Here is a 20,857-nt window from a genome sequence, read left to right on the forward strand (position 1 = left end):
GGAGTCGTGGGGGGGACGGGACGGGACGACAAGGCGGGGGCGTCCCCGGCGGCGGGGCCGGGCCGGGAACAGCCGGCCCCGCCAGGCCCGGGCCCGGCCTCACCCCCAGGCCCAGGCGGCGGCCCGGCCGGCGGGCGCTGCCGGCTCCGTCCCGGGGCGGCGGGCAGGCCCGAGGCGCCGGCACCATCTTGGCGAGGGAGGGGGCCGGGGCGGCAGGCCGCGGGGCGGGGGGGGGGGGGCCGGGGCGCGGCGCGGGGCCCGGTGCGGCATCCGGCGGCCCCGCTCCCCCCCGCGGCGGCGGCGGCCTCTGCCAAGGACACGTGTCACTGCCGGCCGCCGCCATGGCCCGCGGCCCCACCGACACCGGCGGCGGGGCGGGGGCGGCAGGGCGGGCACCACGTGCGGCGGCGGGCCTAGGCGGGCGCGGCGGCGGGAGCACGTGCGCGGCGGCGGGGCGCACCGGCCGGCACGTGGGCGCGGAGCGGCGCCGCGCGGAACCACCGGGGCGGCGGAGCCGGGACGAGCCGGGCCCGGCGGGGACCGGAGCGGGACGGGGCAGGGCAGGGCCAGGGGAAGGGGGGGGGGGGGGGGCGGCTGGTGGCGGCGGCGGGGCGGCGCCCACGTGGTGGCGGCGGTAGCGGCGCGGCGGGGCCCGGCGGCGCGAGGCCCGGGGCGGCGGCGCAGCGGCCCGGTACCGGTACCCCCCACCCCTCCCCCCCCCACCCGCCCGCCCCCCCCGCGGCGCGCGCCCGCCCCGCCCCCGCCCGTTACCTTCAGTCTCCTTCAGCGCGCGCGGCCCGACGCAGCCGCAGCGCAGCGCAGCACGACCATTTCCGGAGCCGCGCCGCGCGCAGGGGCGGGGCCGGGCGCCGCCGCGGGGGAGGGGCGCGCGGGGGGCGGGGCGCCGGCCGCCGCGCCTGAAGTCGCTCCGGGCGCCGCCCGCCGCACGTGACACCGGCGCCACGCCCCTGCCGCTGCCGTCACGGGGCGGGGCGGGGCCGGCAGAGTCCCCGCCCACCCCGCAGGGGTGGGCGGGGACTCCGCCGGCCACGCCCCTCCGGCCACGCCCACAGCGCCCGCCCTCCCGTGCGGGAACACGTGGCGCGCCCCCGGGACCCGCCCAGCGCCTCGCACCCACGCGGGACATGGCCCCCACAGGGGACACGGCCCCTTGATCCTCCCCTGCGCCCACCCCACTCCCCTCGGGGCTCAGCGCCCCGCACCCATCCCAGCCTCCATCCAGCACCGCCCACACCCACAGCCTCCCACGGCCCCCCCGCTGGGGCAGGGCTCTGACTGGTTTGGAAACAGGACAGGGTTTTCCTCTTTTTCCTAAAAATACTTCCCCTGTGTTCTCCGCCCCGCCCTAAAACCACTGTTAACCCTGACCCTGGGTCCGGGGCAGCACCAAACGCTGGCAGAGCCCAGCGCACCCCGGGGGGGATGGGACGGGACAGCTGAAGCCCAGGAGATGCCACGCAAGACACCCCAGGGGCACAGTCCCGAGTGGGGACCGGCAGCGCCGGGCTGAGGCAGGTGCCAGCACGGACAGGAGAGCAGTGGCCCGCTGCCGGGCTCCCTGGCACGGTGCCACACCGCAGGCACAGCGCGGGGAGGAGCGGGTGCCCCTGCAGCACCCCAGAACTTTGTGTTCAGCCCCTGCTTCTTGGGGCCTGCGCTGTGCCCGGACCCCCGGGGCACAGGTACCCTCGAAGGGATGAGCCTGGCCCACGCCCCCAGCACAAGGAGGGTATGGTAGCACTAGAGTCTCGGCATAGTTTATTTCCTTGACCCTCAGTAACAAAAACAAACAAACTAGTTGTTTTCCCCTCCCAAACCCCCTACCCCCCCCCCAACCCCCCCTTGGCTCAAACATCGTAGTTGGGGTTCTTGCGTAGGATAACAAATCCCTCCAGGATGGGCGTCACGGGCACGTGCTCCTCTGTGGCCAGCTCTGCCCGCTCTCCATGTGCCAGCAGCACTGGCGTCGTGTGAGTCTGGAAGCCAGTGATGGTTTTGGGCTTGCCTGCCTGGCCCACCACATCCACAGCCTGCGAGAGAAGAGTGAGGTAAATGCCAGGGCCCCACGGGGGACACCGGAGCACCCCATCCCCGGCTCTGGCTGCCCCTTACCTGTCCTACCCGAACCGATACGGGCAGAGGCCGCAGCTCCTCGTCGAAGGTGACCAGCATGCGGGGCTGCATGGCAGCAACGAGCCCATAGAGAACGTAGTGGGACTTGCCCAGAATAACTGGAGGGGAGACAGAAGTGGAGGAGCTGAGCGATGCCCACCCCGCAGGCCAGAGGGGTGCCAGGGTGGGGGCCGAGCCCACCGTACTCACTGTTGCGCACGTCCAGGAAGGACACGAGGACGGTCAGCAGCCCGGCCACGGCCACCTGGCTCATGAGCTGGCGGTCGCTGTGGTACGGGCACAGGGTGAGCGTCCCCTTGCCCAGGTGGGTCAGGCCCTAGTGTGGCAGAGAAAGCTCGTGAGAAGAGTGGTGGAGTAACGCCTGGGACCCCCAGCCCTGCCCAGCAGGAGGGTGACACCACTCCCCTCCCAGATCCAGGGTAGAGACTCCAACACGCCCATTCCCCGCCACGAGCAGCGAGTGCAGGATCATCACCTGGGCTAACCGCACCATGAAGAGGTTGTTGGGGTCCTTGGCGTGGTACTGGGCAAGCTGCCGCAGCATCGCTGCCAGCCGGGCGTTGTTGGTACCTGGGGAAGAGGGGATGCAGGCAGAGAGTAGTGTCCACGGCTCGGGTCTCCCACCTTCCCCCTACACAAGCCCCAAACCGGGCTGTCCCCCAGGCTTACCGCTGCCCACCATGCCCATGGCAAAGATGGAGTTGTAGGAGACCTCAGGGTCAGCATCATGGGAGAACTTGCTGAGGGTGTCAAGGATGTTGAGCCGGGGGTTGGAGACTGAGATCAGTGCCAAGGCCAGGGGCACAGCACGGCGTAGGGTGGGCTCCCCGTACCGCAGCTGCACAGAGGGGAGGTGGGTGTCAGACCCAGCTTACCAAGGGCAGCAAGGTCTACAGCGATGTGAGGCCAGACCCAGTCTCTATTCCCAGGTCCCTTCCCAGCTCTGTGCTGTCCCCCCAGCATCACTCACCAGGTGGCCAAACGTGCGCAGGGCCATCTCAGCACCGATCTCCTCGCCCATGGCAATGAGTGCGATCCCCAACACCGCTACACCCTGTGGGGACACAGGCACTGAGTGCCAGGCAGGCAGCACGCAGCCCAAAACCCAAGTTCTCACAGCCCCTGCGCCCACGCTGAACCCAGGGGGACAGGGAGAGCAGAGGGTGCTGCCGGGGGCTGTTTTGCTCCAGCTCTGATGCCACAAGGGCCTTAGGGACCCTCCCAAAGCCTGCTCCTGCCCCAGGGACACAAGTGCCAGCCCACGTTTCCCCACCTGGTGAGCCCCCATGTCAGCTGAGCTCTCTTTCTTCTCTTTCTCCTTCTTGTCCTTTTTGTCCTTGTCCTCCTCTTTCTCCTTGGAGTCAAAGTGCTCACTGCAGATGTGCAGGAGCTGTTGCACCTTCAGGACGTTCCCTGAGCCTGGGGAGAGAGCAGAGGGCCAGGATCAGCAGGTAGAGGGCCCAGAACCCACTCCTGTATCCCGCACCTCGATCAGCCCAACTCACCCGCATAGGCACAGATGTCCACCAGCGTGTTGGCAAAGCTGCGGAATGGCTCCGACACCACCTCCAGTGCTGCCAAGATGGCCTCGATCGCCTCTCCCTTCCCTGCCGAGGAAGGCGCAGTGGTTAGAGGACAGCAGTGGAGGGACACTCCCACCACGTCCCCAACCCATGAGCCACTGGCACTGCCCAGCCCTACCCAAATGATTCAAGCCCAGGCCGAGCGGCAGCCACCGGGCATACGTGTCCTTTAGCTCAGTCTCTGATTTCTCCATGATGGTCTGGAGGATAGTTGAGGTGACATCCCCGTTGCAGGAGCCCACTGATATCATCCCACAGGCCAGGGCAGTCACGCCAGCCACCTGGTGAAGGAGGGAAGGGGACATGTTGTACATGAGGACAGTGCAGAGCAAGCTGACCCACAGCTCAGGGCCAGGTCTGCACAGTCTGACGGTTGCCCAACCTTAAAGAGCACTTGGGTACCTTTGGTCCCCACTTTGTGCAAAAATTTGGGCTATTGGGAGGCCTGATGGCTTCCTACCCTCCCACACCTGCTGCAATCCCATCATGGGAGCAGCTCAGATGGAGAAAACAGGGTCGTGCTCTTCTGGCACAGGACAGCACCTAGCAGGGACATGTAGCTAGCCTTGCTCTTGGAGCCCAAACTGACTGCAGGACATCCCCTGTATTCCCAGGGGCTGCTGGGGACTGGTTGGAGAAGCAGGAACCCCAGGCGAACCCTGCCTCGCTCCCTACCTCCATGCTGGACTTGGAGTCTCCCATCACAGGTAGCAGCAAAGTCAGGACATCCTCACGGTTGGAGCCCGCGTACGCCAGCCCCAGCCTGTGGAGAGTCCAGGGGAGCATGAGGGGGGAGATGCACCACCCTGTGCAGCATGGGAAGGCTGGGGCCAGGCCCTTACCCAAAAATGGCTCCGATCCTCATGGTGTTGCTGTTGTGGAGAACGTAGTCGGACAGGAGGGCCAGGGCAGGGTCACACTCATTCCTCACCCCCGAGTTGACGATGCCACAGGCCAGGAGGGCTCCCGACTGCAAGGCAGAAGCACCGTCACGCACCAGCCACCAACACACAAAGCTCCCTGCCAGCCAGTGACTAATGTCACCCCACACATTACACCCACTCCCCGGGATGGGCAAGTTGGCATCAAGTGAGCAACACCACTCTGGATCCAGCTGAGCAGTCAAAAGCTCATAGAGCTCTGTGACAAGGGGACCCCAAAGGTACCTCAGGCAGTCCCCAAGAGCTCCCCACCTTGCTGTGAGCTACTCAAAAGCCTGGGACAGGGGGCATCCGACCCCTCTCCAGGCAGGAGCTGAGCCGCACAGCGGACCAAGGCAAGGTTAACCATTCCCTGAGCCAGCCGCACACCCAGCCCGCAGCAGGGCTGCCCCACGCAGCCGTAGAGCCTGTGCTGGGATCGGTGCCACCGACCTTGATGTAATCCTCCGAGGAGTAGAGGTACTTGTCGATCTGCGTGAGCCCTCCGTCCACGTCCCACAGCAGTATCGTGCCCAGCGAGGCTGCTGCACTCAGCATCCCTGCAGTTCCAGGGGAGAAGAGCCCATGTCAGCCCTGAATTGATGTGCCCTGCCTGGGGCAGGTGGTGGCCAAGGACACAGGGCAGCCCAGCAGCAGCTGTGCCCTGCAGGCCCCCTTTCAGCAGGCCCCCAAAAGGGATGGGGTAGCAACCCCAAGCCTAGGGGCAGCTCCAGCCCCTGCCCAGCTGGCTCCCTCACCGTGGTCCTTGTTCTTGTACAACCATTTATTGCCATCGTCTGTCAGCAGCTTGTCCTGTCCGAATGCAGCATTCACAAAGCCATTCACGAAGGAGGAGGCCAAATTCATCCGGGCTGAGTCCACTTGGGAACCGCTCCCCCCGAACCCTGGGGAACAATGTCAGGGTGAGCTGGGCAGCAAGAGAAGCCCTGCCAGCCCTCCACCGCACAGCTGTCCCACGCCACGGGGGGACAAGGACCTGTCCCGCCATGAGCAGGAAGGAGGAGCCCAAATCCATGGCAGGCAGCTGGGTCTGCCCCACGCCAGGTCAGGGACTGCAGGCAGGCTATCTGCCTACCTTGGGATACACAGCTGACTGCCCCGGCCCAGAGGTGCCTTGCAGCCCCAGGAGCTCCCCACAGGAGGAATGACAGAGACCACAACAAGAGCCCTTACGGTTATTTTCCAGGTGGGTTTTGTAAATATCATCCGGCACTTTGGGCTCCATGATGTCCAGCTGCAGAGACAAGGGAGAAGGGGTTACATCCCAGCCAGCACATCCCAGGGCAGCTGCCCTACAAGGACAACCTCTCCAGGAGGTGCCTGGCCAAGCTCGTAGGGATGACGGGTCTCTTTCCAGATCTTGCCACAGAGCCCGGCAGCCAAGGCAGCCACAGCTGGAGGCAGCCCAGGGTTCTTTTCCCAGCTGGGACACTCACCTCTCTGGCCAAGGCCAGGAAGTTGCTGTTGAGCTGGACATTGGACATGATCTCAGTCAGGTCCTCGTACTCCTCCACATCCTCATTCAGCTCCAGGAAGACCCCATGGCGGCCCAGCATAAAGGCCATCTGCTTCTGGACAACTCTGCGCAGAGGGAAGAGGTCTCACAAGTGCCCAGACCCCAGCCAGCCACAGCACAAACACACCCTCACCAAACGGTGAGCCAGCCTGCCCTGCTCTAGAGTCACACAAGAGCAGCCCAGAGATGACCCGCTCCTGCCCATCTTGATTTCAGGGACAAGAGTCTCAGTCCATTTAAACCCCCAGATACCTCCAGCGGCGGCAGGATACAACCCAACTCTGCCCAGATGGGGAGCCAAGCCCCACCACGACGGGAAAAGGCCCCAGAGGGTGGGGAATGAGTCTCCGCTTACACATCCTTGCAAGAAGTGAAGATGTCCTCCACCAACTCCATGTCATTGAGCATCAGAGCCAGGCGCAGGGCTTCAGGGTAGCGGCTGAACTTGCGGAAGATGCCCAGAGCACAGCGCAGGAGAGCCGAGTTCTCGGGCTCTGGGACGTAGCTTACACAGCTTTGAGGAGGAGACAGGCATGAGGGCAGCTACCATGTCAGGCAACCTCAGCCCACCAGGGACCAGGCCCCCTCCAGTGCCTGCGACTGCTGAGGTCCCTCACCTGGTCAGGTAGAGGCACACTTTGGAGTAGGCATTGTCATCGATGTACTTCTCCAGCATGTCCATCTGCTCAATCTCCATGAGCAGGTCACAGGCCTCGTGCTCTGCGTTGTGAGCCATGTTGTAGGGGACGATCTCCTTGACCAGGGTGAGGAGCGTGTCCCTCTGAGCCTTGTCAGCCTCATCGATCTCCTGCCACTCCTTGGCCACCTCCCCTGCCAGGTGCCTGCAGGGGACAAAGGGACATCACCACCACAGAAACCAGCTTGACCCAGCCCCAAGGATGGGGAGCAGCTGCTACCAGTTAACCAGGGCTGTGTATTGTTTACAGGGACTCCACATTCCTACGAGAGCTTATGGGGGACAAGCCCAGAGAGGGAACAGGGCTAAAACCAGAGATTACAGAGGCCATGGTGGTAAGATCTCTGCAGCTAGCAAATCACTGTGGAAAGAGGACAAGGTGACGCATGTGCAGACGCAACAGGGGCAGCCAAGCACAAGCCCAGCAAGCTGGGACACCTCCCAGGCAGGCAAGAGTCGAAACACTCGGGGAAATCCCCCCCAAGCCCTTGTCTTTCCCCACACCCTACTCCGACCCAGGCTTACCTGACGTATTCATGCCCCCAAGACGCCAGCTCCTCCTGGGAGCCCACCAGCCGGTACTTCAGACACTCGCGCTCCCCACTCATGGTCATGGCCAGAACAGAAATGATGTCTGCTGCAAAGCGCTGGGGAAAGAGTGCAGAGGTCCGGACACAGACCGGGCACGGGGAAGCAGGGGCAGCCAGGGACACAACACACTCCCTGTGCCCACAAGCCATCAGAGGCAGCAAAGGCACGGCCCTAGCAAGTTATAATCCACCAGAGCAAGTCACAGAGGCTGGTGTTAGACCACAGGGTCTGGAGGGCTCTGTGATCAACTGCCCCAGCGCCATCCCCCCAGCCACGTGGGATGGTGGGGCCAAGAACCTTTACCTTGTTCTCTCCTGGAGCCATGTTCTCATAGATCTCCTTCAGCTTGCCGTAATGTGGCCGTAGGAACTTGAGGGGTTTGGGAACGGAGGTCATGGAAGTGGTGGAAGAGCGGATCTGCCTCCGCAGCTCCTCCAGGGCCGGGCGGTAAAGGGACGTATCTTTCTCCTGCAGAGGGAAGCTGCCTGTCAGGGAGCGGGGGGCTGGTTCCTGCACCACCACCCCGCCAGGCCTCCCCAAACACAGCCGTGGCTCTGAGCAGAGGGAGGCAGAGGCCCCTTGGGCAGCAGTCAGACAGGCAGCAAGGCTGGGGGACAGACCGCAGCGGACAAGGAGGGACCCCGCTCAGGGTGAAACCCCCCCATCTCCGCTGCACAAGCCAGGGACGGATGGACTCAAGTCCTGGCCAGGACTCCTGCTCCACAGCTCCTTCCCGAGGGGCACAGCACCAGACTTACCCCCAGGCGCTCCACCAGCATCTCCAGCTCATCCTGCAGCTGCTTGTCCTCCTCAGACTGCCAAAACGCACAGCAGAAAGCAGAGTTAAGGGTGCTCAGCACAGACACACCCAGTGTGACAGGTCCCAGGGGGACCAGGACACAGTGACATCCCCCCCGCCCAGGGTGCCACCCTGCCCCAGGTGGGGCAATGCTCCCGTTCCTGGGGACAACCCCCCGAAGGGACCACCCCTTCCCAGGGGGTGAGAAGTGCCTCCCCCATTCCCCTGTGCCGTACGGAAACACCCCCACGGAGACGGGCACGGCAGGGCACAGCCCCGGGGGGGGGGCACCCCCGGTGACAGCAGCCCCCCTCCCCAGGGGCAGCCCCCCCCAGCCAGTGGGGACCCCCAGCGCCAAGGCCACCCCGGTGCCGGGCAGAGAGGGGACCCCCCCCATAGTCCCCGCTGACACACGTGCACCCTGATTACATCACGGCTCCCCTCACCCCACTCCAGCGACATCACAGCCCGGATCCCCCCGCCTCACCGCGTGCACACCGCGTGCACACACACCCCCCCCCCCCCCCCCCCAGGGCCGGGAGCTTTCAGCTGCGTCAGGAGGGCACCGCTAAGACGTCACGGCCCCCCTCCGGAGGGAGCCCCTCGCCTCAGTGACGTCACGGCACCGCTCCGGAGGGAGCCCCCTCGCGCCAGTGACGTCACGCGCCCCCGCCGGAGGGAGCCCTGGCGACGCCACAGGCGCCCCCGGAGGGGTGTCGGCCGCACCCTGACGTGGGATGACGTCCCGCCCCGCCGGTGACGCGGGCCCGGCCGGGCCGTGACTCAGCTGCGGCCCGCGGCGCGGCGGCGCTCACCAGCTCCTGCTCCTTCTCGGGCCCCGCGGGCGGCTCCCGGCGGTCCCGGCCCCAGGGCGGCGTGGGCTTCTCGTCGCCGCCCGACCCGGGGCCGCCCTGCACCCGGCTCTGCCCGCCGCCGCCGCCCGCGTCCATGGCCGTTCCGTCGCGCACCCGCCGCTCTGCGCCTGCGCGCCGCACGCGCCCACCGCCAATCGCCGCCCGGCGCCGCCGTGACGACACGGGCGCGCGCCGGGGGCGGGGCGAGGGGCGGGGGCAGAGGCGGGGCGCGGGGCGGGGCGGCCTCACGTGGCGCGGCGCTGCGCAGCGCCCGGCACCGGCACCGGCAGCGGCACCGGCAGCGGCACCGGCAGCGGCGGGAGGCACGGCACGGCCCGGCCCAGCCCAGCCCATCCCATCCCGGGGCTCCGGCACTGCCGGGGAGCGCTGGCAGCCGGCGTCGGAGACCCGGAGCTCCGCCACCCTGGCACGGGGCACCGGTGCCACCCGAGCCGGGCGAGTGAGGCGGCATTGCCCGGGGCTGGCAGGCTCGGCGGGGCCCCGGCACGCCACGGACACCCGTGGGTACCCCTGCGCCCCTCCACCCGTGCTCACACACACACCTCCGGCACACGTGTGCCACTCTGTGCCCCCCGGCCCCGCAGTTCGGGCAGGTGGCACTGCCCCGCCCAGCCCCACCGGGCGCCCCGGGGGGCACCTTCCCCCCCCCGGGCAGCACCCCGGGCTGTGCTCGCTGGGAAACACCCGGGTGGCGGGTGCGGGGCCAGGCGTCTCCCCAAAGACGTTTTTCAAGGCGCTGCTGCTGCTGTGCACACCCGGGCACCCACCCAGCCGCTGTGTGCCCCGCACCCCGGAGGGTCGGGGGGACCCTACCCGAGTACCTGCACCCAGGCACCCCCGCACGCCGCTGCCCCCCTGGCAGCACCCCGGGCACCGGGCGGGTGACCTGCGGTGACACCGTGTCCCGGGCAGGCAGTTGCACAGGGTTGGGAGGTGTCAAGGCGGGGTGCGAGGCTGCGCGCACAGCCAGGCCTCCCCTTTGCTCCCCACCGCAGCGGTGGCGGTGGCTGTGTGCCCCTGCGTGCGTGCGACCGTGTCACGGGGGGCACGGGCCTGTGGGTGACCTCGGGGTGCCGGGGAGGGGGTGTCAGAGTGGGTGTGCACCCACCCGGGCGTGAGCCGGTGCGTGGCGGTGTGGGCCTGGGTCCCAGAGCAGGGTGTGCTGCTGCGGCTCTGCACCGGTACCACCCCGCTGCCGGTGCCGGTGCCCGGTGCTGTGCGGGGCCAGCGTGCCTCCCCGCCCGCTGAAGCCCAGTGCCGATACGCGTGTCCGTGTGCCAGCGCCCGTTGCGGGTGTGAGCCCGGGTGCCGGTCCGAGTGCCAGCGCCGGTGCCCCGGTGCACCTCCCTCGCCGGCGAGGCTGCAGGTGCCGGTGCGGCTCCCGTGCGGCTGCCGGAGAGGGTGCGGGTGGCGGTGCCGGTGCAGATACCGGTGTCGGTGCGGGGCTCCTCCCGCGCACACGGCGGTCACCTTGGCGGCGGGGCCGGGTGGAGCGGAGCGGAGCGGAGCGGAGCGGGCTGGGCGCCGGTGTCCCCGCTCCAGCCGCCCCCCGAGGCGCAGGCCCCAGCCGCCACCGCCCCGTGCCTGCGGCCGCGCCCAGCCGTGCCAGCCCCCGCGGCTCCATCCCTCCGGCGCGGCCCCATCCCTGCCCGGCACCGGTCCCGGTCCCGGCGGCGGCCGGTGCGGGCCATGGCGGCGGCGGAGGCAGGCGGCGCTGCGGCGGCGGCGGGGGCCCGGCGCGGCCCGGGCGGGGAGCGGAGCTAGGCGGGAGGCGGCCCGGGATGGCCAGGATGAACGTGGCCCTCCAGGAGCTCGGACACGCCGTGAGTGCCCGGGGCAGCGGCGCGGGCCGGGCCGGGGATGGCGGAGGGGCAGGGCGGGGGCAAAGGGCGGGGAGCGGGGCAGGAGCGGGGGGGACGGGGGACATCGGCTCGGGGGGCAGAGGGGACGGCGAGGGGGACGAGAGGGGGCCGGGACAGAGGAGAGCCCTGGTGCTGGCGGGCTCAGGGGGCTGGAAGGGCTGGGGGGGCTGCGGGACCCTGCAGGGACGGTGGGGCTGGGGGAGCCCGGGGGGGCGGGAGCCTGGGGGAAGCAGGGGGCTGCGTGGGGCCGGGGCTGGGGGAACTGCGTGGCTGGAGGGTCCCCGTCCCCCACGGCGGGGGGGAGAAGGGGGAGAAAGGCCCCCCCCCAAACCCCTGCCTGTTGTCAGGCAGAGGGAGCTGGGGCAGTTCGGAGAGAGCCCCACAGCCCCTGCTCTGCCAAGGCATGAAGCCCACCTGGGGAGTGGTGCTGCTCGTAGGGTGCCCCCCAAGGCAGCACCCCTGGAGAGAGCAGGGGGCCCTGTCCCCGCGTGTCTCAGCCCCACGGAGGGGGCAGGAGGAGCCCCAGGACCAGGTCCTGCTCCTGCCTCGAGGGTGCCAGGAGGTGCCGGGGAGGGGGTGCTGCCGGCTGGTGCCCAGGAGGACGAGGACCACCCAGGAGGGGAGAGGAGCATGTCAGGGGAGCCAGGGCAGTGGGGGTGCCCGGCTGGCAGAGCTCCCACAGGATGCCGAGCCGCCCCTCCTAATGCCAGTGGCTCCCAGGAACCCACCCCGGTGGGGGGCTCCTGCCAGCTGTGGAACCCAGTCTGACGCCCTCCTGCCGCGGCAGCGCTTGGCGAAGCCCCCTCCCTGTCCTGGCAGTGTGGTGGTGGGCAGGGCTGGGCATGGGGCTCTTGCTCTGCTTCTCCCCCTGCCCATCATCCTCCCCACCCAGGCTCCTTCCTGGCCCCTGACACTAGCCCTGCGGGCAGCCCCGGGACACACACCTTAGTCTGCAGCACAGACGGGAGGATGAGCCGCTACCCACCTGGGTGTTAACTCTGAAGCCTAAGGATGGCTTGTGACCAGCAGCATTGCTGATTCTCCTCCACCAAAGCCTCCAACTTTTTTCTCCACCTCATCCCCCCCTCCAAAGCTGCTGGCTCAGCTCCACCACCTCCCTCTTGGCTGAGTCCTCAGCAGCCATCACGGCTGGGTCGGCGCAAGCAGCCTCTGCCAGGCTGCCCCACAAGGCCAGGAGTGAGGGGGCCCTGCCCTGCTGGCTGGCCCCTCTGTAGTGCCCCCTCTCCCCCTGCATGCTCTGCCTGCACCGGCTTGGCCCCACGCCCCAGGCACCCCTGGGGCCAGGATGGGGTGGGAGGTGCTTCCAGATGTTTCGGACTGGTGCACATCTGCATGGAAAGTTCCAGGCGGGGGAGGAGGGGCAAGGCAGCAGCACTAGGCAAGGGTTGCCTGGCAACGGGGACCTCGTCTCCGTGGCGATGTGGCACCTGTCGGCAGGGCTGATGCCACGGCTGCCATGGCGACGCAGAGGGATGCTCCGGTGTGAGCCCCCGAGTCAGCCACCAGCAGCTCTCCCCGTGCTCCCCAGGGCCACCCGGGGCTGGGGACAGCCTCTGGGGAAGGCCCAGGAGCACCGAGGGGGGTCAGGGGCTGCCCTGATCCCCCTGTGCCCCCGCTGAGTGGGCACTGGCCCTTGCTGTAAGAGCCAGAGGGGATGGTGGGGCGGGGGACAGCCACCCCCACGCCCCCATCCCAGCCCACTCCCTCTCTCGGCAGATGCCCGACTACAAGCGTGCCACGCTGCAGGACGACGAGGGGCCGGAGCCAGTGGGAGATGGCAGCACCTCTCCCGACAGTGTGGAGGTGAGGTCTGCCCCAGCCCCTCCATCCTTCCCCTCTCCATCCTCCCTCACTCCCCCTCACCCTCAGCTGGCGCCTGCCTGCAGCTGGGTGGGCAGCAGGAGCAGGGCTGGCAGCCAAGCCAGCCCTGGCTGTCCCCAGGGATGTGCTGGGAGGCAGCCAAAATGCGGCAGAGACTGTGCCTGGGCCATCGTCCTTCCTTGCAGCTGGGGGGGGCCACCAGCACCCGCTGCTGGCTCGCCGGGGCTGGTGCCCTGCGCACCCCCGGACAGATGCCCCAATCCCCACCTCGTCATGCAGCCAAGCCAGGCACCGGGGAGCGGTAGGGGAGGGAAGGGGGAGCAGCAAGGTTCAGTCCCCCCACGGTGCGATGGCAGGTCCCGCTCCTGCCCAGGTGGGGTTTCGGAAGGGGCCGGGGCCGCTGCTGAGCCGCCTGGCCTCACGCAGCCAGCTGGAGCTGGTGCTCTGCGCCGTCGCTGTCTCCCTGGCCCTGCTGCTCGGTGTCGCCGTCGTCGCCCTGGCCATCCAGTACCACAGAGGTAGGGAGGGGCCCCACGGCTCCACCGGGGTGGCAGAGGCGTCCCCCCACCCAGGGGGGACACGGCAGGATGGGGAGGGATGGGCCAGCCCAGGGCTCCTGCTCCGGGTGCTCTGCCTGCCCCGGGGTGCAGGCAGGGCTTGGCCCCGCTCCGTGCCTCAGTTTCCCCCGGCACATGCGCACAGCCCCAGGCATGCCTTCCCTGCCAGATCCCTCTCACAGCACGTGCCTGACGGACGCCTGCGTCCGGGTGGCCAGCAAGATCCTGGAGGCCCTGGATGTGGAGACAGACCCGTGCCAGGACTTTTACCAGTACTCGTGCGGGGGCTGGATCAAGAGGAACCCGCTGCCCAATGGGCGCTCCAAGTGGAGCACCTTTAACAGCATCTGGGACCAGAACCAGGCCATCATGAAGCATCTCCTAGGTGGGCACTGGAGGGGTCATGGCCACCGCGGGGGTGATCTCCAGGCGCAGGCGGGCAGAGCCCTGGCGTCCCCGGGGCTGACCCGCAGCCTCCCGCAGAGAATGCCACCTTCAACTCCAGCAGCGAGGCAGAGAGGAAGACGCAGCGGTACTACCTGTCCTGCCTCAAGGAGCAGAGGATAGAGGAGCTGGGCTCCCAGCCCCTCATGGAGCTCATCGACAAGGTGGGCGGCCATCCATACGCGAGCCAAGCTGTCGGGGCTCAGCCCAGCACATCTCCCACTCGGCTTTTCACATAACTGGGGAGGGGGCAGCCCTCAGGGACGGACCCTACCCCTCCTTGAGGCACCGGGTCCATCTACCAGCAGATTGGGGGGTGGAATGTCACCGGCTCCTGGAACCAGACCAGCTTCATGGAGGTCCTCAAGATGGTGTCGGGCACATACCGGGCAACACCCTTCTTCACGGTGTACGTGGGTGCAGACTCCAAAAGCTCCAACAGCAATGTCATCCAGGTTGGCACCTCAGCACCGAGGGGTGGTGGGCACCAGGGGCCACCAGCGGGCACCAGGCTGCCTGTGCCGCTCCTCTCTCCTCCCAGGTAGACCAGTCGGGGCTTTTCCTGCCATCCCGGGATTACTACCTGAACAAGTCCGCCAACGAGAGGGTGAGGCTGGGCGCCAGGCACCCTACTGGCAGCAACTGGGGGGAAACCCACAGCAATGGGGTGCGCGCAGTGCTGGGGCACACCTGGCACCTGCACCCTGCCCATCGAGGTGGCACAGTGCCCAGGCACGGTGCCCAGGCAGCAGGTCTGAACTCCCCGGGGAGGTGGGATGAGCTGCAGCCAGGGCTGAGCTGGGGCTTGGGGTCCCACCAGGTCCTGGCAGCGTACCTGGACTACATGGTGGAGCTGGGCACGCTGCTGGGGGGGGCCCCAGAGCCCACCCGCCTCCAGATGCAGCAGGTACTGGACTTCGAAACCCAGCTGGCCAACATCACAGTGCCCCAGGCTGAGCGACGGGATGACGAGAAGATCTACCACAAGATGAGCATCGCCGAGCTGCAGGTGGGCATGGCACGGCACAGCCTGGGGAAACCCTCTGGGGGTGCAAGGAGGGGTTGTCCAGTGGGGCACCGAGGGGTCCATGCCAGCTGCTGCCCCTCCCCAGGACACCCTGGACAGCCCCATCTGCTGTGGGACATGTGCTGGGTGCTGGAGTGAGGTGTTCATCCCCACGGTCATTAGGATTTGGGGTGAGCTGCCACCCTGCAATGGGGGTTCCCAGGGTCCCCTCCTTGTCCTGCAGCATTGAGAGCAGCAGGCAGCCACGGGAAGGGTTTGGGTCAGAGAGGGGATTTGGGGTGCTGAGGGACCTCAGGACCTTCCCAGGTGGCACAGCCCTTGCCCCAGGGCATCCTCCCATGATGGGCAGGATGGGGCAGAGTCATGCCAAGCACCTGGGTGCTGCATCCCCATGTCCCCCCCAGGCTCTGGCCCCTGCCATCGACTGGCTGGATTATCTGTCCTACGCCCTGGCCCCGCTGGAGCTGGCCGACACAGAGCCCGTGGTGGTGTATGGGGACACCTACCTCCAGCAGGTCTCCGACCTCATCAACAGCACCGACAGGAGGTGAGGCACCCGTGAACCCCCTCTGTGCCCCGTTTGGGGTTTTCCCAATGGTAGCGGCATATTTTGGGCTCACCAGTGGCTGGGGCGTCCCCCGTGGACCACGCCCGTACCAAGACATGGCATCTCTCTGCCCCTGCAGCATCCTGAACAACTACCTGATCTGGAACCTGGTGCAGAAGACGGCCTCCAGCCTGGACCAGCGCTTTGAGACAGCCCAGGAGAGGCTGCTGGAGACACTCTATGGCACCAGGAAGGTAATGGGGGGCCCCAGGACCAGCCCCCTCAGCCCCCAGGCTGGAAGCAGCCAGGACCACCTCTGCTCTTGGGATGCCCTTGTGATGCACTTAGGATGCTGAGCCCCGGGTGCTGCAGAGGGAACCCAGGGACCATCTTTTGGGATGGGGGATAAGCTGCTGAGCATCTCCCCCCCCGGGGAGGGGGCAGAGCCAGGCTGGGGGCAGGGAGGGTAGCAGAGGAGGGAGCTGGGGGTCTCAGGGACCCCGGTCTCGCTCCCACAGTCCTGTACGCCCCGCTGGCAAACCTGCATCTCCAACACGGACGACACGCTGGGCTTCGCCCTGGGCTCCCTCTTCGTCAAAGCCACCTTCGACCGGGACAGCAAAGCCATCGTGAGGATGCTTCTGCCCCCATCCCCTCCCCATCACCATCTGTGGGAACCCCCCCTTTCTCCCCCAAACATCAGGGCTGGAAGGCAGAGAGCAGGGGAACGGGACCCCCAGCCCTGGGGAGGTCCCATCCTGCCACCCTGTCCCTGTCCGAGGGTCTGCGGGGAGAAGGGGGACTGCAGGGGGCAGGGGATCCTTCATTCCCTCCCCTCCCCAGGCTGAGGAGATGATCAGCGAGATCCGGGCAGCCTTTGAGGTGTCCCTGGACCAGCTGGACTGGATGGACGAGAAGACCAGGCAGGCTGCGAAGGAGAAGGTGACCCAGGGGAGGGCAGCGGGTGGGAGACACCCCCCCCCACCCCAGGAAGCCCCCCCATTTCACTGCTGAAGCCTCTCCCCACGCAGGCGGATGCCATCTATGACATGATCGGCTTCCCCGACTTCATCCTGGACAACAAGGAGCTGGACGACGTCTATGATGGGGTAGGGGGCCACCCAGCTCGTGGGGAGGGGGTCTGGTCCCTGCTGACACCAAGCCCTGCGGGGTCTTGTGGTGGGGCAATGTCCCTGTTTGGGGGACCCGTTTGGGACAGGGTGTTATGTGGAGCCACCCTGGTACTGAGTGCATCCCAGACAGGGCGGGGGGAACAGCCCCCAGGGACCCTTCCTCATGTCTCCTCTTCCTCACCAGTACGAGGTCTCGGAGGACTCCTTCTTCCAGAACATGCTCAACTTCTACAACTTCTCCGCCAAAGTGATGGCTGACCAGCTCCGGAAACCCCCCAACCGCGACCAGTAAGGGGAAGGGCCCTGGGTGGGGGGACGGAGGATGTGACAGCGGCACAGTATCACAACACTGTCCCCAGCACAGCCTGGGTGGCACTGGTTCACTGGGGGGGAAGGTCACCCAGGGTGGCTCTGGCTTGTCCCTGTGGCAGGGTCCCTTGGTCATGGGGCGGCAGTGCCAGCCCCAGGCTGGGCAGCACAGGGGACCCAGAGCGGGAGATGGCACAGGAGGGTGCCAGGGTGGGGGGGAGAGGGGACACATCCCTGCCTGTCCCCTGTCCCACCTCCCTGCCCCAGGTGGAGCATGACCCCGCAGACTGTCAACGCCTACTACCTGCCCACCAAGAACGGGATCGTCTTCCCCGCCGGCATCCTGCAGGCTCCCTTCTATGCCCGCAACCACCCCAAGTGAGCCTGGCACGGGGATGGGGGGCATCTCCTGGGGCGGGGGGGGGTGTGGGCTGGATCAGGGCCAGCACTCCACAGAGCCCCTCCCAGCCACGAAGCAAAGCCCTGGGGGGCCTGAGGGTCCCTCAAGACTTTATATCCCACAGCCAAGACAGCCTGCAAAGTCCCCATGGGGCCACCAGTGTCCCCAACGGGACTCATTCCCAGCTGGGTGCCAACCAGAACAGAGTCGCGCCGGGTGCGGAAGGGGTGCCCAGGCCAGGGGCAGGCTGCGATGGCATCATCCCCCTGCGCTTACCTGGCTCTCTCCCCTGGCCCCACAGAGCCCTCAATTTTGGTGGCATCGGCGTGGTGATGGGGCACGAGCTGACTCATGCATTTGATGACCAAGGTGAGAGCCTGTGGGCAGCGCCGGCCCTGCCCCCATCACTTTTCTGTTCCCCCTGGCCCCCCGCCCGCCCCCTGCCCTTGGCGTGGGGAGGGGGTGCCGTGGGCGCGCATGGGTCCCGCTTTGCCATCCATTGCATCATGCGTGCTCGTGCCCCCCCAGCCGCCCCCCCTTCTATCATCCTGTCTCCCCAGGTGGCACCCGCCGATACCTCCCCCCGGCTTCTCTGTGCAGCTTTCGCTCCATCTGCTTGGTGAGGACATGGTGTCTGCAGCCCCGGCCCCCTCCTCATCCTCCTCCCCGTGGGGTGCAGGACGGGTCCCTCTCACATCCGCTCTGCTTTGTGCCTTCACCGCAGCCCTGGAGCCGAGATGGGGTCAATGGGGGAATCTGGGGTGACAAATCTGGCTTGGGACAGTGGGGATGCACCGGGGGGTGGCTGGGACCCAAGCACATGGCTGAACCCCAGCCGGAGCCCACCCAGAGCAGGGGCTGGGGGACACCATCTGCCCTGGGCATGGACCCAAGGCACCAGGTCCCCCGGTGTCCCCTGGGGCTGTCCCCACTGCACCCCACCCTGCTTCGGGACACCTGCAGTGGGAGCTCTGCAGGGGGCCAGCGTCCCCTGTCCCACCCTGCCCCACGGCTCGGTCCCACAGGGCGGGAGTACGACAAGGAGGGCAACCTGCGGCCATGGTGGCAGAACTCCTCCCTGGAGGCCTTCAAGAACCGGACAGCGTGCATGACAGAGCAGTACGGCCGCTACACCGTCCACCACGAGAAGGTCAACGGCCGGCAGACACTGGGCGAGAATATCGCCGACAACGGCGGGCTCAAGGCAGCCTACAACGTGAGTGCCGCCGTCCCGAGGGGACGCAGACCCCCCGTGCCTGTTTGTCCCTTCCTGGGACCTTCAGGGCACCTCTCCCGCAGGCGTACAAGTCCTGGCTGCAGAAGAACGGGGAGGAGAAGCGCCTGCCAGCCCTGGGGCTCACCAACCACCAGCTCTTCTTCGTAGGCTTTGCGCAGGTAGGGCAGAGTGGGATGGTGGCTTCCCCATCCCTCCCGGCCCCTCAGAGCCACTCCACAGTCCCCTGTCCCACCCGGCGGGCTCTGTCCCCCATCCCTGAGGGTGCTCCCGCTCTGGCAGGTGTGGTGCTCTGTCCGGACGCCCGAGAGCTCCCACGAAGGGCTGGTGACTGACCCCCACAGCCCTGACAAGTACCGTGTCATCGGCACCCTCAGCAACTCCCGGGACTTTGTCGAACATTTCAGCTGCCCCCTGGGCTCCCCCATGAACCCCGGCAAGCACTGTGAGGTGTGGTAGGGACAGGGAGGGTGCTGGGGACAGAGGGGACGATGCTCTGCTGTGCTCCCCCCGCCCCCAGCCCTCGCCGGCTGCCAGAGCTGGCCCACGGGCAGAGAGCAGGGCCACCCCCTGGGTCACCCTCTGTCGCGGTCCCCCCCGTGCACACACCGCACGCCGCCTCGCCCCACCTCTGCCCCCCTCCCCAGCACAGACGGCTCCATACCAGGCACCCACCGCAGTCCCTATCCACAGCCTGGGGCTGGGCATGGCCGGCGGAGAAGCCGTAGCACCCCCCAAAACACAGCTCTGCCCCCCAGCCCTGACGTCCTACAGATGGGCACAGCTCAGCCCCCCCCCAGCGCCGCATCCACCCCCAGGTGGGCAGCTCAGAGGGGTCCCAGGGAGAGCACTAGAGCCGAGCCCGCCCACACTCCTGCCCCCCAACCCGCTGGAGATGGAGGCTGGGGGCCACCCGGCTCTGCTCTTCCCTCGCCCCCTCCCAATCCGGCTTGGCTTCCCCATCCACCTCTGCTGGGACCAGCGGGCAGCAGCAGGGACTCTGGTGCCTTCAGCTGTGGGTGGCTGTCGCTGAATTTATTTAACAATTAAAAGCAGTTTCCACTTACTCCAGTGGCTCCGGGACCTTTGTGGTGTCGGGGCACGGGGAGAGGTGGGATCTGGAGCGGGGGGTGACTCAGAAGCCAGGGAACGTGTGGGAGATGAGACATCCCGAGGGATGGGAGCAGGAGATGAGAAACCCCGAGGGACCAAGGGAGGGGAGCCGGAGATGAGATGTCTTGAGGGACGGAGAGAGGGGAGCAGATGCGCGGGGAAGGAGAACGGCAGCCGAAGGGCCCATCCCAGGCAGGGTGGGGGTGATGGGTCACCCTGCAGCCACAGGCACGGGGGGCCGTGCTGCCGGCTGGCACCGAGCGGGGTGGCTGGGGGACACCGAGAGCGGCTCTGGGTGAGGCTTGGGCGACGGGAAGGCAGGAGCCGGGCTGGGACAGCCCCACAGCCCCGGCCCAGCCCCAGCGGGCTGGGGTGCCCCCGTGGAAAGGCCGGCCAAGGGGTCCCATTGCCCCCCCGGGCGGGGGTGACAGCACGGACATCCTGCCCTGGGGCCAGGCCGTGGCCGAGCCCACTCCGCAGAGCGCCTGGGGCCTGCCCTGGCCGGGACCTGTCCCCACACCGCGCCCCCAGCCCCATACTGCGGTCCCCCCCTGCACCCCCGCCTCTGCACCGGGACCCCGACGGCCCGCAGGGGCCAGCGGCAACGGGGGGGCTCGCAAAGCCTGCCGGGAGTTATAGTCCTGTGGGCGGCAGGCGCAAGGCCCGACGAGAGCTGTAGTTCGGCGCAAGGGACGCCGGGAGCTGTAGTTCCGGGCACGCTCGCCCCGCCGCCGCGCCGTGGGCGCCGCACTCCATTTCCCAGCAGGCAGCGCGGCGGGGCCAGGGTCCGGGCCTGGGCGCCTCCGGCCTCGGGGGGCACGGGGGGCAGCGGGGCCGGGCCGGCTTGAGCGGCAGCGGCGGGGCCGGGCCGAGCCCGGAGGGGCTGGGGCCGAGCCGGGTGCTGGGTTCGGGCCAGATCGGGGGTGCCGGGCCCGGACTGGGAGTGCTGGGCCTAGGTGGGACCTTGGGTGCAGGGCGCGGGCTGGGTCACGGGTGCTGGGCCTCGGCCCGACCCAGGGCACAGGGCAAGACAGGCACCTCTGGAGCCAGGTTGGGCAAGGGGTGCTGGGCCGGGCCGGGGCTGCCGGGCACCTGTGGCTGCTGGAGCTGAACTGCCCCCAGCTGGGGCCACGGGCAGGCCTGGCCCTAGGGTGGTAGCGCCCCAGAGGCAGGGGCAGTGGGACATCCCTGCCCCGGGGACAGGGGTGCTGGGACATCCCTGCCCCTGGGCCG

The 20,857-nt window shown here is 68.0% G+C and overlaps 2 protein-coding genes across 4 annotated transcripts; one reads left to right on the forward strand and one right to left on the reverse strand.

Annotated features, from left to right (window-relative positions):
- Nucleotides 1-1,868: 1,868 nt before the first annotated feature.
- Nucleotides 1,869-9,144, reverse strand: PSMD2 (proteasome 26S subunit ubiquitin receptor, non-ATPase 2). Its single transcript, XM_075716336.1, has 21 exons — nucleotides 9,097-9,144; nucleotides 8,241-8,297; nucleotides 7,786-7,950; nucleotides 7,417-7,538; nucleotides 6,812-7,036; nucleotides 6,550-6,708; nucleotides 6,115-6,259; nucleotides 5,852-5,912; nucleotides 5,416-5,562; nucleotides 5,111-5,217; nucleotides 4,580-4,707; nucleotides 4,413-4,500; nucleotides 3,856-4,018; nucleotides 3,660-3,761; nucleotides 3,428-3,573; nucleotides 3,125-3,208; nucleotides 2,824-2,992; nucleotides 2,630-2,724; nucleotides 2,344-2,470; nucleotides 2,134-2,252; nucleotides 1,869-2,051 (listed from the first exon to the last, which is right to left on the reverse strand). Exons 2-21 carry the CDS (start codon nucleotides 8,259-8,261, stop codon nucleotides 1,869-1,871), a joined length of 2,556 nt encoding a protein of 851 aa, XP_075572451.1. The 5' UTR covers nucleotides 8,262-8,297; nucleotides 9,097-9,144.
- Nucleotides 9,145-10,937: 1,793 nt separating this feature from the next.
- Nucleotides 10,938-18,970, forward strand: ECE2 (endothelin converting enzyme 2). Of its 3 annotated transcripts, none has more exons than XM_075716052.1 (19): nucleotides 10,938-10,979; nucleotides 12,756-12,842; nucleotides 13,234-13,378; nucleotides 13,587-13,802; nucleotides 13,901-14,025; nucleotides 14,170-14,316; nucleotides 14,403-14,468; nucleotides 14,682-14,870; nucleotides 15,293-15,435; nucleotides 15,575-15,689; nucleotides 15,954-16,064; nucleotides 16,279-16,377; nucleotides 16,467-16,544; nucleotides 16,753-16,856; nucleotides 17,145-17,255; nucleotides 17,579-17,646; nucleotides 18,303-18,493; nucleotides 18,577-18,672; nucleotides 18,794-18,970. In XM_075716052.1, the coding sequence occupies exons 1-19, from the start codon at nucleotides 10,938-10,940 to the stop codon at nucleotides 18,968-18,970; spliced, it is 2,310 nt and encodes a 769-aa protein (XP_075572167.1). The 3 variants fall into 3 exon arrangements, with proteins under 3 accessions (XP_075572167.1, XP_075572168.1, XP_075572169.1); XM_075716053.1 differs by having other exon boundaries at nucleotides 10,947-10,985; XM_075716054.1 differs by lacking the exon at nucleotides 12,756-12,842 and having other exon boundaries at nucleotides 10,947-10,985.
- The last annotated feature ends 1,887 nt before the right edge of the window (nucleotides 18,971-20,857 follow it).

Source organism: Pelecanus crispus, chromosome 9 (assembly GCF_030463565.1).
Source record: "Pelecanus crispus isolate bPelCri1 chromosome 9, bPelCri1.pri, whole genome shotgun sequence".
In the NCBI taxonomy this organism is placed as follows: domain Eukaryota; kingdom Metazoa; phylum Chordata; class Aves; order Pelecaniformes; family Pelecanidae; genus Pelecanus; species Pelecanus crispus.